The sequence below is a fragment of the Zingiber officinale genome, chromosome 8B (assembly GCF_018446385.1).
Source record: "Zingiber officinale cultivar Zhangliang chromosome 8B, Zo_v1.1, whole genome shotgun sequence".
In the NCBI taxonomy this organism is placed as follows: Eukaryota; Viridiplantae; Streptophyta; class Magnoliopsida; order Zingiberales; family Zingiberaceae; genus Zingiber; species Zingiber officinale.
This window is the reverse complement of record NC_056001.1, coordinates 113,149,782-113,167,018: the sequence shown is the minus strand read 5'-3', so window position 1 is coordinate 113,167,018 and position 17,237 is coordinate 113,149,782. Positions and strand designations below refer to the sequence as shown.

The 17,237-nt window shown below is 34.8% G+C and overlaps 2 protein-coding genes across 2 annotated transcripts; both read right to left on the bottom strand.

Moving 5' to 3' along the window:
- Positions 1-460: 460 nt before the first annotated feature.
- Positions 461-6,929, bottom strand: LOC122017280 (uncharacterized protein YtfP-like). The gene is made up of 15 exons (XM_042574849.1): positions 6,730-6,929; positions 6,400-6,585; positions 5,681-5,794; positions 5,496-5,583; positions 3,927-4,072; positions 3,732-3,833; positions 2,867-2,938; positions 2,698-2,797; positions 2,119-2,201; positions 1,597-1,674; positions 1,421-1,519; positions 1,273-1,323; positions 1,127-1,183; positions 1,011-1,052; positions 461-637 (listed from the first exon to the last, which is right to left on the bottom strand). Exons 1-15 carry the CDS (start codon positions 6,865-6,867, stop codon positions 560-562), a joined length of 1,434 nt encoding a protein of 477 aa, XP_042430783.1. The 5' UTR covers positions 6,868-6,929; the 3' UTR covers positions 461-559.
- A 2,647-nt stretch (positions 6,930-9,576) lies between these two features.
- On the bottom strand, positions 9,577-16,921 carry LOC122017000 (protein tesmin/TSO1-like CXC 2). Its single transcript, XM_042574452.1, has 10 exons — positions 16,428-16,921; positions 14,903-15,072; positions 14,100-14,820; positions 12,490-12,938; positions 12,343-12,417; positions 11,953-12,133; positions 11,771-11,866; positions 11,634-11,700; positions 10,332-10,494; positions 9,577-10,246 (listed from the first exon to the last, which is right to left on the bottom strand). Exons 1-10 carry the CDS (start codon positions 16,479-16,481, stop codon positions 9,892-9,894), a joined length of 2,331 nt encoding a protein of 776 aa, XP_042430386.1. The 5' UTR covers positions 16,482-16,921; the 3' UTR covers positions 9,577-9,891.
- Between the last annotated feature and the right edge of the window lie 316 nt (positions 16,922-17,237).

Sequence of the window (17,237 nt, the reverse complement as noted above, 5' to 3'; positions counted from 1 at the left end):
TCAAATTGATTTGATTACTCAATCCTATTATTTTTCTTTAAATATTATATAATATTTCTTTAATTATATAGACACTTAAGAATATCTTTTTATAGAAAATTACTAATAAATCTAACCAGTATTATAACAATAATAATTTATTTTAAAATAAAAATTAAATATAAATTTATTCTTTAAAAAAAAGAGAAGAAATAAATATAACTTATTTGAATATATTTATCGAGAACGACACCGGACTATCACACTTCTTTTTGCCACTGTAAATATAAACGGTGCGAGCTTAAAATCAAGTGAATTAACAACCTATCATGAGATAGCCACTTTGTATTTGGGATTATAAAGATCCTCTTTTAATTTGTTACGTGAATTGTGTTTTTTTATAATCCAAGTGTTCGAATTCAAGTGGAATTTTTTTTGAAGTTATTTACACTTAAATATTAATTTTGTTAACTAAACATCAAAATTCAAATTGTTTCAGATAATTCATAATCATAATGTTTTATTCATCAAATGATGGTTAAATATTTTTTACATTAATAATATAAAATATATGAAAGATTTATTCACACAATCCCCTGTTGTTTGATGCCCGCTCGCCAATTTTTGTCCCGGCAATGTATCCACCACTCCAGGCATTCTGCAGAAATTAATAAAATAAAAATAAAATATTTATACTAAAAAAACTGGATTTAATTTATACCAATCAAACAAACAATATTTTTACCGAAAATTTATGTGCAAAAGAACTTTTGTATCAAAGGTTACTCAGAACAAGATTTCGCCTAAACCAATTCGGTCCAGTTAGAGTAGTAGCACTTCAATTGGACGATTTCGATTGGTTCAGCTCTCAGACGATTGTTCATCATCAAGGTAACATTTTTAATTATCTTTCTTTTTTGTCGATCAGTCAAAGTAAACATAAGGTTACATACGCAATTAGCAACGCCATCATGTTGCTAGCTAAATCGATATGTTCTTCAATAGAATACTTCCATGTACATAAAAATTACCTGAAAATTGAATCCGCCAGTAATCCCATCTACATTTAGTACCTGCAAAAACAGATGATTTCTAATTATGTTATCCAACCAATAAACTACAAAGTAATAGGAAAACAACAGGTTACCTCGCCCGCAAAAAATAGATTCCGTGTTACTTTGCTTTCCATAGTGTTTAGTGATATCTACATTGCAATATAAGAAGAGAAAGTGACGAGTTAAAGATAAAGAGAATTTACTCTCCTTTTGATTGTCCGTGGAGCAGAGCACAAACCTCAGAGAGTGGGATGCCTCCGGCCGTGACAAATTCGTCTTTGAATTGACCCTTAAGGTGCAAGAGACAGAATAAACAAGGTAAATTTAACCGAATTTTAGACAAGTTCAAGAAACGATACTCAAACTGGGAACCCAAAGTTGCATACTTTTCCTGCTATTTTAAACGGGCATTGCTTTAAAAGTAGAGCTAAGGAAGTCAAATGGTTGTTTGAAATTGAAGCCCATAATATGTCTGCTTCCAAACCCTGAAAAGAGATAACTAAATTGGTTCAGAAGTCTTAGAGCTGCAAAATTTAAGTGAAACAAACAAAGTAAATGTAACCTCGCGTTCCAATAAATATCTCCAAAATCGTTTTACCAAATTGAACTGTGAAGGAAATGAGTTGGACGCCTTAGTTTTCTGTGATAAACAAGCATGATCAGAAGCTCAACAAGGGAAACATTGATAATGTATTCACATGTTGAAGAACAAAATCACACTTTCAATCCTAATTCAGACAGTTTAGAAGTAAACAAAGATATCATTGTAGATTCAAAATGTTGACAGAAGTTTAGAAATTCCAAATACTTAAGCTCAAGAACACTCATAACACAATTTTCTAACATTCTTTTCATTCCAACCCATCATTGCAACTCTTCATTGTTAACCAAGTTTCAGCAATCATAAACACTCACCAAAAACGCAATATGTAAGGTTCTTCAAAAACACTCAAATTTGCAATTTGCTAAACACAAAAAAAGAATTTTTTCCTAGAGACAGATAATAGTAAGAAAACAAGCAATTACTAGCCAAATAATAGCGGATTTAGAACCGAAATACAAGAGTTGAGGAAAGAAACTAAACTGCAAGCTGGTCTTTATGCTGGAGAAGGATGTGTTTCACATCTTCTAAATGGATGTCAGGTATAAAGTCTACCATAAGCATTCCTGTGCATAATCAACAAAAGAAATTGCTCAGTATAAGGTCAGTTTATCCATTGAGATAATGTATACTGCAGTTAGTCAGTGCATCCATTGTCTGATAATGTACCAAAGAAATGCAGTATAAGGTCTGCGGAAGGTATTTGTCCATTGATACTGCAAAAATAAAAAAATAAAAAAAATACAACATATGTGGATTACTTTGTAAATGTACTAGAAATTACTCAGTATATCCATTATCTATGATACATGCACAAAATCTTAGTACATCGTATGCACTCCACATTCATTCATTCATTATTTCAGTAGTTACTATCATTTGTACTTTGCTGGTTATTATAAATTGTCAAGTCAATTTAAAAGCATGAATTATAAAAAATAAAAAAATAAAAATCCCTTTAAAGCTGTCAAACATATACAAAGAAGACACTGAATTTTCCAGGAATTGTTGCCCAAGAATAAATTAAGCATTATTCATTATGAGATTTAAGATAATTGTTACCTGAATATTCAGAGAGAAAAAGTTCATGAGCTCCCCAGGCAGATAAGCGAAGAATCGCAGGCCCACTAAGGCCCCAATGGGTAACTAGCATAGGTCCAACCTACATAAGTCATATATTATTTCAGAATATAGTAAAAAAATTAATATGTAAAATAACCATACAACATGCCTGTGTATATTCCGGCAAGTTCTTTTGGATATTTTTCAGTTTCAACTTTGCTTTAACTTTAGGAAATGTGACCTAGTAACAGAATATAAAAAATGTGAAGTCCTTGAAGAGCTAATAAAAATAACCACCATGTCACACAATGCATAAGTTTTGAACACAATGGTTTTGTATTGTAAATGAATATTATTATAGGATATTTGTAAAATTTTGAACTGTGCATGATGAAATCATCGTGCAACCATGAGACAGGATGGATAGAATGGATGATTTCTTAGTCAAGGATATTTTGTAGATGTTTGAATAGTTCATGATGAAATCTGGCATGAGACAATGAGATAGGATGGATAGGATGGAGGATTCCTATCTTCCGTCTCCTGTTAAACCAAAGAGAATAGAGGATTATTTGATTGCTTTTCTGACAGTCGACAAAAAGGACCATGAAACTAGATCAACAACCTCATTGGTACACTATTAAAGAAATAATACTCACTGAAAGAAAAAATCATAAAATTTACAGAATGGGCAATGAACTAAAGCTCAGAAACTTGCAACAACATGGAAGATTTTTACTGAAGTATTTGAGATATGTTTTGAGAAAAACAATGGAAATATGAGATGTCTCATCATCTGAGTCCTTCAAACTATGTGTATAGACTAATGATCAATATAAAAATTGTCAAATATTTTGAAATTCAAGTCCATTGTGTAGTCAATACTTCATATTATCAGAATAACTAAGACAATGATGAAATAATGGTATATTAAATTGAAAATAAATAGAACTACCTTTGCCTACAAAATAAACTTCCTATCCTTTACAAAAAAAAAAAAAAAAATACCACTAAAAGGCTCCATGTATAAGTACCCCTGACAAACTTGATAGTTCTGTATCCTCAACTTTAAAGGTGAATAGACTGGGAACTGGGTCGATTATAGAATGACCAAGTTGGACGGCAATTTTGTAGCCCTGTTAAAGAACTACTAATATCATGTATCATAGTGATTTAATTTTTACATACAAAGGAAAAAAAAAGTATGTATAGAATTACAAATTACAAACCTGTCGACTGCTCCCAGTGGCCATTAATACATAATCAGCCTTAAAGTGTTCGACTAGATCCATTGTTCTTTTCTCCACCTTTAGAAGAAATTGGCCATTATCACTTAAAGACACCTCCGAAACTGTTTTTCCCATCTGCATTACAACTTCAAAAAGAAAAAATCTATTTTAAAGAATGCAGAAAAAAATTCATTAAGATGCATTCACAAAAAGTGAGAAACGCAATTATGTGCAAGTTAAATTAATAAATAATGGTTTGGCAAATTTGACTTGTAAGATTAGTGAAGGATTAAAGCAAATAATTTGTCAAAATCCATTGAACAATTTTATTTGTTTACATATGTGCAAATAATTCTGGCCTTGAACATGATTTTCAAAATATTACAAATATCCAATTAATAATTAGATTAAAAAAGGATTGTTTCTTTGTAGGGATAGAAAAGTCTCCAGCATGTTAGGACATTCTCATACATGTTTCCCATTGCCTTAAACCCCCTCCCCTCTATACAAGATCTATTCATTTCCAAATGAGAAGAGCAAAACAACGGGCAACCAAAAAGATACAGCAAGGTGTGATACAAGGAGCCACAGCATGAGAAGGATTAGGTTGTCTGAGAAGATGAGGAGAAGAGAATAATGAGGAAAATCTTAATCTAGTTTCTTCAAAATAACAGAACAGAAAGAGAAAGAGAAGATAATAAGAGGTAGGGAGAAAGAATGACAAAACATAAATGATAAATAGTCTACCATGTGAGGTGCTTATCCATTTGTCCTACTTCTAAACTCTAATATGAACTACTACTCACACAAGAGATACCTATCAACCTTCACTACGACAAAATTTAGATGATGGCATTTAAAATTTCCACTTAAAATCTTTTTTAGAAAGAAAAAAAAAATTGCATTATGTATCACATGTTGGCATAGCCTATTTTAGAGTTGAAAATAGTGATTAGAATAAATTGGCAGCATTTGAAATTGTTGTTAATATTAGCACTTAAACCTAATTTGTTGTATTGCTAGCCATGGGCCCATGGGTCTCCCTAATTCCCAAGTTAGTGCTGGAATTCTCAGAAGCTAGCTTGAATAGCATTAGACGACAACCAAAGAAGCATATCATATGTATCCCAATCTACGACAAGTTTAGGTTATTAACCTCGATATTTATCAACTCATGAAGAATGATGAGCAACATCTTTCAATTTTTTATGTAATGACAAAGATGCTCATACTAAGAGATTGAGTAAATCAGCACGAACACCAATGTTTTTGTTTTCCTGGATTTACATTTTGCAAACTCATTAGTTAATATCAACTAAAAAATACATAGCTATGCACATCCTTCAACATTTAATTTAATATTTTGAATCTCAGTTGACTATTATTTCCTTCAACGTCTTGAAGATCTCATCAATTTGTTGCATACGTAAAAGCAAGGAATGACTAAAATGATCCGAGTTAGTTGAGTATGAAAACATATTACCCAGAAAAAAGTAACTGTATAAGTGCATGCAATCATTTTAGAAAAGGTATCAGACGCCACATCTTCATTGGTAAAGAAAAGAATACCTCCATGCCTCTTTGCTTCATTGAGAAGACAATCTACAATAGATGATGAGTTGTTGCTAACGGGGAAAACTCTTCCATCATCTTCTGTCTGAATATCATTGTAGTAAAAAGAATAGAACTGTCTTAAAAATGGCAATCATACACCAAATATGGAGAAGAATAGAGTAGATATTTCTAAATAAAACCTTAAGCTTAATCCCATGATCAGAAAACCAGCATATTGTGTCCTTTGGTCCATGAATGTTGAAAAAAGAGCCTCTCAGTTCTCTATTTCCTCGAGGATAATTATCCACTAGTCTCTGTAATTGAAGCAAGCAAGCATGCTCAGAAAAGTAACAGCATGGCACTGCACGATAAAAACACTAAGTTGCATGCTAATTTGCCAATAGATAAAGGGAGAGAAAACAATCAATATATTCTTGTGATGTATGAAATTTTGTCTCTGCGACTAATATGGGGCAGTATACAATTCAATAGAAGTGATCGGAAGGTCAATATCAGTAAAACAATGATTGATATGGGTTATACATAGCTTGCCATGGGGATGTTAGATATAATTTTTAAAAAAATCAGTGAAACAGTAATATAATCATAATATCATGCCTAACATGGCAAGTGCTCCCTTTTGCTAACTTACCCACCACCAGAATGCACACAGATTGCACCCTTTTTGCCCCGCTACTACATCCATATTTGAAGATTTGCTACTGGAATATGGCATAAATTATATATAGTGAGAGTAAATTAAGACAATGCTGATGCATTAACAACCAAATGCACAAGGCATGAATGCAACATTTCAAGAACTTAAAATGGCAACCAAGATGGGAAAAGTAATAGCTCTTCTTCATTTTATTATTCCAAAACTGTGATTTTGTGACATGTGAAAAAGTTTTTCCCTCACCGCTGCATCAAAGAAATGTCCATTTGTCACATTGCATCGACCTCCCCCGGAAATTTTAACCTTCGCTAATGGTTTCCCTTTTTCAATAACCAGCACATTTAGGTGCGGAGCTAGAGACTTTGCTCTAATTGAAGCATAGACTCCAGCAGCACCACCACCCACCACAACCAACGATTGCTCTTCTGCCTATAGAAGCAGATAAACTATCAGTCCACTGATTTAAAAAAACGAAGGCATGAGCAATTAGTACAAGTACAATCAACCGAACAACAAAGAGGTTAACAAAGTTCCCATGTTTTTTCCATAAAGAGGTGAAGGCTAGGGTTTTACCTGTTGGGCGAACGCTATGAGTGGCGAAGAACAGCAACGCCTCCTGTGACGGGGGACCAAAGCGTGACTCTTCCTACGGAACGAGGCGAGTCTGACGGAATTCCAAAAGTACGATAGGTTCGCCGGACTCAAGATCATCCTTAATTCCTTATGGCATTTCCTGGCGCAATCTCCGAGCAGCCGCCAGTTCCAACCAGGGAGAAGAGAACTACTCACTTCGAATAGTATTGCACTTGATGGAGCCCATGGGCCACGTTTCAAGGCCCAATTCCCAGAAAGTCCTTCGAACTTGATCTATAGGCTGGCCCAAGGGACGCGGTTCAATGTACCATCGGTCCCGTCCACCTGAGCCGATGGGCCATATTTCAAGGCCCAATTCCCATAAAGACCTTGCAATTTGATGCGGTTCATTGGAGCATCGGTCCGGTTCACCTGAACATTCTCTTCAAATTATCTGCTCCATTTGCCCGCCCTCGCACAACTTAAAAAGATTTACGAGTTTGTTTGTGTCAAGAACATTTTGTGAATAGAAATCATGATTGCCAAATATTTTGTTTATCTCAAATTTTTAAGTAAGAGAGAGTATATATATGACGGTAAATTTTTTGAATAAATTTAATATTTGCTTTGATAAAATTCATTTATATACATCATTTATCAAAATGTGACACACTTTTTTCAAAAAATGTCAAATGAGCACCCCATTTAAAATAAAGTATCTAAAATACCCTCAGATTAGATTTTTAATATTTAAGTTATAGCAATTACTAGATAGCTGTTATAATCTATAGCAACTGGTTGTTAGCTTCTTCAACATATAACATGTTACTAGTTTCTAGAGTGACATAATCTTATATTGATTTTACTTATTGGAGAGTAATAATCTGTTAAAATAATATTTTAATGAACAAAATAAATTAAGATAACTCCATAACATTCACTAGAGGTTGCTAGCTCTTTCAACATATAACAGTTGGTTACTAGTTTCTACGAGTGTCATTATCTTATATTGATTTTATTTATTGGAGAATAATAACCTATTAAAATAATATTTTGATGAGCAAAACAAATTAAGAGGACTTCATGATATCAACTATATTTCAAATGAATATTATTTGATCATGATCGATTGTGTAAAAGCTAGCAGCAATTGTTATAACATGTATCAGTTAATTACTAGCTTCTACAATAGTATCATTATATTATGTTGATTTTGTTTATTGGAAAGTCATAACTTGTTAAAATAACATTTCAATGAGTAAAACGAATATAGGAGACTTTATGACATCAACTGCATTTCAAATAAACATTATCTAATCACGATCGACCATATATAAGTTAGCAAGCAGTTTCTACAACGTATAACGGCTAGTTACTAACTTCTATAACAATATCATTATCTTATGTTGACTTTGATTATTGGAGAGTAATAACATAGTTAAAACAATATTTCAATGAACAAAACAAACTAAGAAGACTTTATGATACCCACTATATTTCAAATAAACATTATCTGATGACGATCAAGTGTGTAGAAACTAGTAGGCAGCTGAAACATAATAGCGAATTGCTAGCTTCTATGACAATATCATTACTTTATGTTGATTTTATTTATTTGAGAGTAATAGTAGGGTTAAAATAATATTTCAATGAACAAAACAAACTAAGAGGACTCTATGACACTCACTATATTTTAAATGAACATTATTTGAATACAATCGACTATATACAGGCTAGCAAATAATTGTTACAACATATGGCAAGTAGCTACTAAAACATATAGCAACTAGTTGTTAGCGTCTACATATTATAACAGCTACCTATTACAATTATTATCTTAAAATTTGACCCGGAAATATTTTGGGTGGTTGATTTTAAATGAGATGTCCATCTGACTTGAATGAGAAAAGGAGCGTTATTTGATGATTTGTCAAATGATAGGCCACTTTTTAATTTGTACCTAATTAATAATTCAACTATTTATTTATTTATTTATTTGGTGGGGTATATATCAAAGAGTAACATAAGCAAGCAAATGCATGTTCATCAGCTGATTATGGATCCAGGTCCAACAATCTTCAAATTCCTAAGACATTTGCAAGTGGTTGATTCAAAATCCTTCAATAAACCTGAGGGTTTGTCTCCAACTTATCAAGCAAAACGAAATGGAAGCGTGGAATCGATGGACATGGGTGAAAATCAGTTCTCAGGGACTGAATGTTTATCGTTATGATTTCATGGTTTTATAAGTCGAACAGAGATGGATTGGAAGCGAAAGAAAACTCCATGTTTATGAGGTCGTGGATAATAATGGTTGCTGTTGGAACCACATTCTCCCTCCTTTTTTTAATCTATGCATTGTGCCATTAAAAAGAAGTAGCAATTTTGTTACTCGACTCGAAGAAAATGCTATGGAGAGCAATGATGATCTAAGATTGCTTTCGAGTGTGAGTCAACTAGAAGAGACAGGTATCAATTTGTAGGGTATCACCTTCAACGAAGACACAAACATTCTCTTAAGGAATCTCATCGCGTTCAAGCAATCCTACATTAGGGACTCCCTCATTATCAACAATGAACAAGTCGCCAATTTCTTCAACAAGCTTTGCAAGGAGTCTGTATAACTTGTTCTGAAATAGTTCTCTTCCAACAGAGATGGAGATGGTGTTCTCTGTAAGTGCATGCTGGCACAACTCACACAGCAATCATCATGCTCAGCAGCAATCAAGTTATTCTATAAACTCTTAGAGGGGAAAAAAGTAATAATATCCTTAAAATATACCAAAAAAGACACATGGACAACCTCAAATAGTCAAGAAGAACAAAATGATGAAGACTACAATAATCTTTTAGATAATCAACATACTCTAGATCATGCAAAATCATTTTACAGGTACATTTTATGAACAAGCAGGCAAGGAATTCATGGTACAAGTGCACTTTATGAACACGTATTACAGCATAGGAGTACTTGCAACATAACTAAACTTATCTGGTATAATCTTCAAGGACAAACTGCTCAAAGCTTGCGAAGCATTGGAGGTTTTGATGAGCCTTGTGGACTACTTCAGTAGGCCAGTTAGATCACTTTTACTCCATTCATATTATAAAGAGGAAACTTCAATGGATCAGATGAACATTAAGGTCTGCCGGAATAGTTCACTATTGTTCAGCATCATTGCTCAGAGATGGAAAGGAAGGGATCGACTTCAGTATCAGTTTCCTGCAACCTTTGCGGTTCGGTGGTGTCAATCCAGCTACATTGTGGGGAGGGGAGACCCTCTTCCCATTGGGGGAAACCTTAAGACCTGTGGAGGTAGTTGCTGTGGATCTTAGAATAGCAGGAGTGTCGTCATCCTCTAGGATTGTGGTGACATTATCCAGCTTCGATTGAAGGATAACAAATTCTGATTTTCGAATGATGTGAGTGCCATAGAGTGCAGGAGTGCGTCCGATTGAAAGCCTGATTGGCTGCGGAGGTTTGGAACTTGAATAAAATGGCATTTCAACCGATAACCTGAGAAAGAAATCTTTACTCATCAGATGAGAAACATGAGTGCAGAAATAAGCTACCGAAACATGTACAGAAATGCTTCCTTCACCTGCTACTTTGTAAAGGTGTGGCGGGCAAAATTTTTCCAGGAGCTTGATGCTCAATCTGAATGCTTGTGTTTTGTTGCCCTTCTTCTGCCTTATCGTCTTCCTTCTCACACGCATCAGATTCCTTATCCACTTGATCAATTCCTTCAACACTTGGTAGAGTACCTATCAAAAGACCGAAATAAACCAAATTGTGCTTAAGATGTCTTGATCTTTTGTGTGATTTAATTCAAAACAAACAAATGGGCATTAGTCATCAGCAAGAACAAGTAGAAAGCTTTGAATAACTCTTGATGCTACTAACTTTGTTAAGCTTTGCCCCTAAAACATTGTCTGTGAAATGAGATTTTTGAATCCTAGCTCGCAAAGCAGGAATGCATTATCCAGTGTTCAAAATTAGCTAGTAAAATCAAACCCAAACCGAAAGTCAACCCAAATCTAACTGAAACGAAAACAGTTTGGGTTGAAATCAAACTAAAAAGTTTGATTTGCATCAGTTTAAACCAAAATTTTAATTGATAAAGAAAACAAACCAAATGCATACTAATTACTAAACTACTAAATAATACATTGTTTAATTAGAAGCTGTCATAATATCTACTAATCATCCTAGACCATAATTTTTTTAATAATAATCACTTACATACTAATTATTTGAGTTAATTAAGATTGATATTGGTTAAAGTATATATTTATTAATTTCACTAGAACATAAACCCAAAATCAAACTGAACCCAAAAAGATTGAGAATTTTCAGTCCAAAATCAAACCGATAAATCAAAAACCAAATTTTTTGATTTGATTCAATTTAATAGAAAGCACCCTACTTCAACAGCGATCTCAACTAGGTTTAAAATCACCTCACCTCTTGGAGATTATCTCTTCTTCCCCCTATTCTTCTATTTGTGCCGTTTGGATCCAACCCAACATGTTGTTGGTGTCACCGATCCATCTCGTTCTTGCTAGAAATTGGCCCCCAACTTGGACTAAAGTTTTGAACTTTAGTTATATCTTCCTATTTTTCGCTCATTTGAGCTCACTAATATGAACCACATGGTGAATATGAAAATGGCATCATATTCCACATTCACTTATCATTTGTGTGAAGAAACAATTCAGCAGTTTAAAAGTGAAGATTCATCCTATTATCAACAAAGAAAATAATCAATTTTCCATCTGCAAATGCTTTGCTATAATTTTCTCCCAGAAAAGTGATCAAGTCCAAGGAAAATATGTTGAGAATTGAGGCATATGTTTTGTTTTGTTGTTATGTAAGAAAATAAATAGTACAAATTGATACTCACCATCTTTTCTTCCAAATAGATTCTTACATCCTTCGCATCTGCAGCCAATTGAACATCCAACTCCACCCTAAAGAAAACAAATAAGCTCAAATCAGAAAACATATAAGAAAAACAAGTGATTCCTAAAGTTACAACACCTGATAACATTCACAATATTTCTTCAGGCAATTTGATTTTTTACAATTGCATCCTCTCTTATGTCGCGCTGAAGCAGGTGTCTTATTATCATCATCCTAGAGGTATTAAAAAGTTGATCTCATTAAAATCATGTGAAACTACATAATAATAAAATTCATAGAAAAACAAGTGAAATGTTTACCACTACTTCCAAGCAAGATTCAGATGTTCGAATAACTTTTGGAGCAAATGCAAGTGGATTACGAGATTCTATCTGCTTGCGAGTAGCCAGGACAGTCTCCTCGTGGATGGGTTTATTAAAACACCCTTGGCATGAACAAGGCTCAGAACAATAAACTCCAGCAGCAAAACACTCACAGTAGCTGCATGAGACATTTCCATGTCAGTACAAAGATTCAAGTCAAGTATTCCATGCCGATCACAGAAGACATTGAGTAAACTTTCTTGTGAAAGTATTTAAAGAAGTTTGAAATAATTTCCACAGCTCTAAGAAAGCAAGGTGAAAATAAAGGGTCTTCTACTATCTTAAAATTCAATGATAAATCTTAAAATCAGTATGAAGAGGCCTCACAGTTTCAGACATTTTGACTTCTTACAGTTGCAACGCTTGCATCCTTCACTATCGCCTCCATTTTGTGATTTGCGTCTGGATCATGAGTTTCTGTTACTATTAATATAGTTACAAGCAGGAAGGCATAGTGGAGTTTATAAAGCATACCTCTTCTTCTTTGGACTACCTTGAGCTAACTCCTCGCAGTTGTTAATTGTGACATCCTTTGAATCATCATAAGGAACAATCTGGAGATGGCCTTCATTATCCTCGGTGACAGAATCCTTTCCAACAGACAAGGAATTTGTTGTATTATCCTTCTCACTTATTGTTGATGTAAAAGGATCAATTGGGATGCTGATTATTTGTTTTCCACATGCAGATGTGTCTTTTTTGACCACTTTATCCTTTGATGTTGTAGCAAGAGCATTCAAATGTAACCCAATCCCGGGCAAGGCACACAATGATGGACTAGTTTTAGGCTTCAAATTGTTGGCTCCACAGATGCTTTTACCTTTGGAGGAAGAAGTTGATGGTGTGAGATTCCTTTTAGATACACAGGCAACATCAAAAACCAAACAGCGTCTAAGCATTCCCCGTTGTTGGTGGATGCCAACCTTCAAGACAAATGGCAACAATTATTTAACGTACATATTGATTAAAACTTATTACATGAAATAAAATACCCTAAATGTGGTATGATATTGTAATTAATAAACTTCAACTCCTATAAAGCAAGGAACATCTTTACACATCCAAGCTTCCCCATGGAAGGGTGTGATTGAAGATTAGTATCAAACTCCTTTGTCCCTAAAAGAAGACTGGTACACAATTCCATTCAAAATTCCCCCAACCTCATTTGGTAGGAGCTCACTGATATTCATATTAGATACAACATTTCAAACATGTAAATTAACAAATCCCAATTGTTTTAAAAATCAACTACGTAGATATTAAAGAAGACATGATTTGTATCTCGGGCTAAAAGGAGTACAGATCGAGTATTACAACATGTGACTATCTTGTCAGTTACTTGATGCCTCATGAAAAGAATGGAAAGTAATATGAGATGAAATTTCACTTTTCCCTTTTTATTCTTTCATTTTACTCTCCAAACTTTTGAAAATTGTTTAACCTGAACCTCCCCAAAACTTTTTAAAACCATTTCACTTTGCCATCGACCATTTTCTTGCATAGACAATGTTAAGCTGAGGGAGCAAAGTGAAACATTTTTCAAAGTCTCAATGGTAAAATATAATTTCTAAATTCTAGAGTATACAATGGAAATTTTGAAAACTTTGAGGGATAAAGTGATATTTGACAATTAAAAACTAAAGGACAAGTAAACAATCTGGTTAGAAACCGCAAACAAAAAATCTTAACAAGATACGAGGGGAAGCGGAGGGAGGAGGAAATAGATATATCAACTTAGATAAGAAAAGATCTCAAGTATCTAGTAGGTTATTCAGAAATCCATGAGGAATCAACATCCTTGATTGTTCAGTTGATTCTTCCTCTATGAAAAACATAAATGATAACTAAATAGGAAAAACCATAAATCTTAGAGATCATAGCAAAAAATATACACAATCAGACAATAAAGAAACTAAAATTAGAATGAACAGTGGGTATATAAATACAATTAGAAAGAAGGAAAATGATGACACAAGAACAATTATACTTGAATAACTTACAATGAAAAATGACCAAAATGTTTCCAATATGGTGCAAATACAAAAATATCATTTTCTTTTAAAAAAACAATCACTCAGTATTACCTGATCTTGGCAAATACCAGAAGTCACATTTTTGGGGCCATCTGCTTCATGATCGATATTGCAACCTTCAGTACAACTAGGAGAAGGGTCATTGTTGACATTATGGACACAAGAACCGTGGGAACTATCAGGTTGTGTTTTCTGTAGACAATCAACATTCTCTGTGCAATTTGTCATTAGAGGAACAAAGATACTACCATCGTTGTCCATGGCTTTCTCAGCCTCTACGATTTGAGCCTCCAATTCTGTGGAGGAATCAAAGATAAACAATCCTTCACCATCATCAGAGATTAAGCTTTCCCAGTCACAGCCTAATTCTTCATTTTTAGTCAGCTCAAGTGGATGAGTTTCCTGAACCCCAATTTCTGTAGCAAACAAAATTTTGCGCCGCTCTACACCAGTTTGAATAAAATGAAGATCTATTGAAGTATTATCAATGAATAGCTTATCATCCATTTGAATACCATAGGAAGGTGTCGTGTTATGATCAGGACTACAAGAGTGATATTGGTTTGACTGAGGAAATGTACCAGCAAGACTTGGGCACTGATCAGGAGGATCAACAGTAGCTTCATTGAGTGAACATGTTATTACATAATTTTCCTGTACACTTGTAGTGAATCTGGATGGCCTAACAACATCAGAAACCTCTGAGGATAAGTTACTCTCACTGACATTATCTGATGAATTTTCTTCTTTCAAAGAGTTTGTGGAAGGAACCCTGCGTACAGTAATAAAAACAACCATGAAATATGGACATATTAAAAAAATATGTTAACTCAAAGTACAAACTTGATTATTACCTTCCAAGGAATCTAGCTTCCCTTGAAGGATTGATATGTGGTGAACTAAATATTGAGGATAGAGAAGCAAAGTTTAGTGATTGATAAGTTTGTGCAATGTGTAGCGAATCTTGTGGTTTCACAGGTTGTATTGGAGACAAATTATTGATGAAGTTAAAAACCGGTGAATCCTGCAAAAAGAGAAGAAAAAAAAAAAGTAAGTCAGGTGAAACCAAAACGAGAACAAAACATTGAAAAGGGTGTGGAGTGTGTGAAACAACAAATGAATTTGGCATATCAATCGCTATGGACACCTTATTAGTTACTGAGACAAATGGAAGACATTTCTAGTTAGAACAGATACAATGAGCTTTGAGGTCAACTATCCATCGTGTAAAGGACAGTAGAGTTATGGTAGTCAACCCAAGGAAAAGCATCAAAGACAAAGATTTTCCGAAGGACTCCAGTGCAAACCATAGAACATTATAGACTGTTCAAAATAGCATGAGATTATTGATCAAACGAAAATACTGAAAACAAAAATGAAGTGACAACTCAGCTTATTCACCACAGGAACCAAAATCTCCAACCAAACGCAGTAGAAAAGAACACAATTTTAAACTCCCGAATAATAGCTAAACAATCGCTCTACTCAGGAGCCAAAATTGAACAAAGAAAAACAAATAAAGAGAAAAGCCAACGCCTTTTTGGCAAGAAAGCGAAGCGATACAGAACAAATAAGAACTTGACCAATTGGACCGTGTTAGAACATCAACGGGATCAATCTTCGACCAGGATAACTGAGAATAGATCCAAAACGATCTCACTTCCGTCACAAAAGCAGATTCCCTAATTAAATGAAAGTAAAATAATAATTTTGAGTGCGTATTCCCATGTCATAATACCTTCAGGATGGATTGATTGCCTTGTGGACACCATAGAATTAGAGGGAAAAAAGGATTAATGCACAAAACCAAAGTTTTCTCCCATCAAGATCGCGTGAATTGAAGACCGAATAAAGCGCTAAACCCATATTAGTGTTGTAGCATACCATAAATAATTGAAGAAAGAGACTGAGAAGCAAAAGAAAAAAAATACAAAATGTTACACAATGACCAACACAGAACTCAATTTTTTACATCCATATAGTGAGGACCGAAGGAAGAAACAACAGCGCTTAACGAACAACTACAATTTTTCGCATAAATAACACTTGAATCAGTCCTCAACGTAACAAGAAAAGTTGAATACACAGAGTAAGCAGCTTGAAGTCCAATTTTACGCATACATGAATCGCTAAGTTAAAGTTTCCTTCACAATGCAACCAATTACTAAGCCAATGCCGAATCCAAAAACAAAAAATGAGTAAAAATCAAACTTTCCCCTTCGAGAAACCAAAATCAAGCAGACTCGGTGGAACCAATAATAACGCAAGAACATAGAAACTCAAACCCACAAATCCACCCTCAGGCCCAAGCAAAACGCTCCCAAACAAAGAAAATCATTCAAGCGAATAACAATTGAAACCACATGAGGCGCAAATCACCTCGAACTTGGAGATCGGCGTCCCGGCGACCTTGCTCCGCTCGGGCGTATCCATCTCGTCAACGGACACCTCTCCCCTGCGCGTGCTCCAAGCTCACTTCCACATCATCTGTTCTCTCCCTCCCCTTCTTCTCTCTCTCTCTCTCTCTCTCTCTCTCTCTCTCTCTCTCTCTCTCTCCTCGTGCTTGGCCGCCTGCCTGCCTCCACTCCTGTGCTGCTCTGATCTACTAGATTTCAAGAGAGCCGATGGGCGGGAACTTTCATTTTTTTCGCCCCCCTTGGGCCCTCTTCCTCGACCTCGATCTAACCCAATCTAATCTATCTATTACATCAATCTCGCTCTTCCAACACCGATCCATCATCATCGCCATCTACCGCTCTCCACTTCGCCATCGATCGTCGACTTTTTGGTAAAAATTAAAACTTTATCAATGACCAAGAATCCAAGTCGCGTGGAAAAGGACGAGGGGTGGAAGAGTTAAATAGTAGTTAATATCAGAGACTGAGAGGAGGTAAGAACACCGTCGGCTTTTTATCGCTTTATTTTTCGCCCCGTACTTTGGCGCTCGATCTCACTGATCGCTTGGCCCTCGCCGAGTTCGACAGCACGCGGTATTCTCACCGTAAGTAACCAGATTCGCTTTTTTCCATTATTGCACCGTCTGATCTGGCATTGGAGTTTAATTTTATTTTAGCCCCTACATTTCTATTTTTTGTTAAATTAGTCCCGTACTTATTCCCCTTCTTTCAGTATTTTATCAAATGGACGCCCGTGCTTTTAACATTATCAAAGAGAGGTCTCATTAAGAGC

What these genes read in the sequence shown, in the direction of transcription:
- LOC122017280 (XM_042574849.1), bottom strand. Translation starts at nt 6,867, where the DNA reads ATGATCTTGAGTCCGGCGAACCTATCGTACTTTTGGAATTCCGTCAGA. An exon ending in CCACTGGGAGCAGTCGACAG is followed by an intron (nt 3,834 to 3,926) that starts GTTTGTAATTTG and finishes GTTCTTTAACAG; the next exon opens with GGCTACAAAATTGCCGTCCA. An exon ending in ACTTGCCGGAATATACACAG is followed by an intron (nt 2,798 to 2,866) that starts GCATGTTGTATG and finishes TGACTTATGTAG; the next exon opens with GTTGGACCTATGCTAGTTAC.
- LOC122017000 (XM_042574452.1), bottom strand. Translation starts at nt 16,481, where the DNA reads ATGGATACGCCCGAGCGGAGCAAGGTCGCCGGGACGCCGATCTCCAAG. An exon ending in GGTAGTCCAAAGAAGAAGAG is followed by an intron (nt 12,418 to 12,489) that starts GTATGCTTTATA and finishes CTCATGATCCAG; the next exon opens with ACGCAAATCACAAAATGGAG. An exon ending in AAGTCAAAATGTCTGAAACT is followed by an intron (nt 12,134 to 12,342) that starts GTGAGGCCTCTT and finishes TGTCTCATGCAG; the next exon opens with CTACTGTGAGTGTTTTGCTG.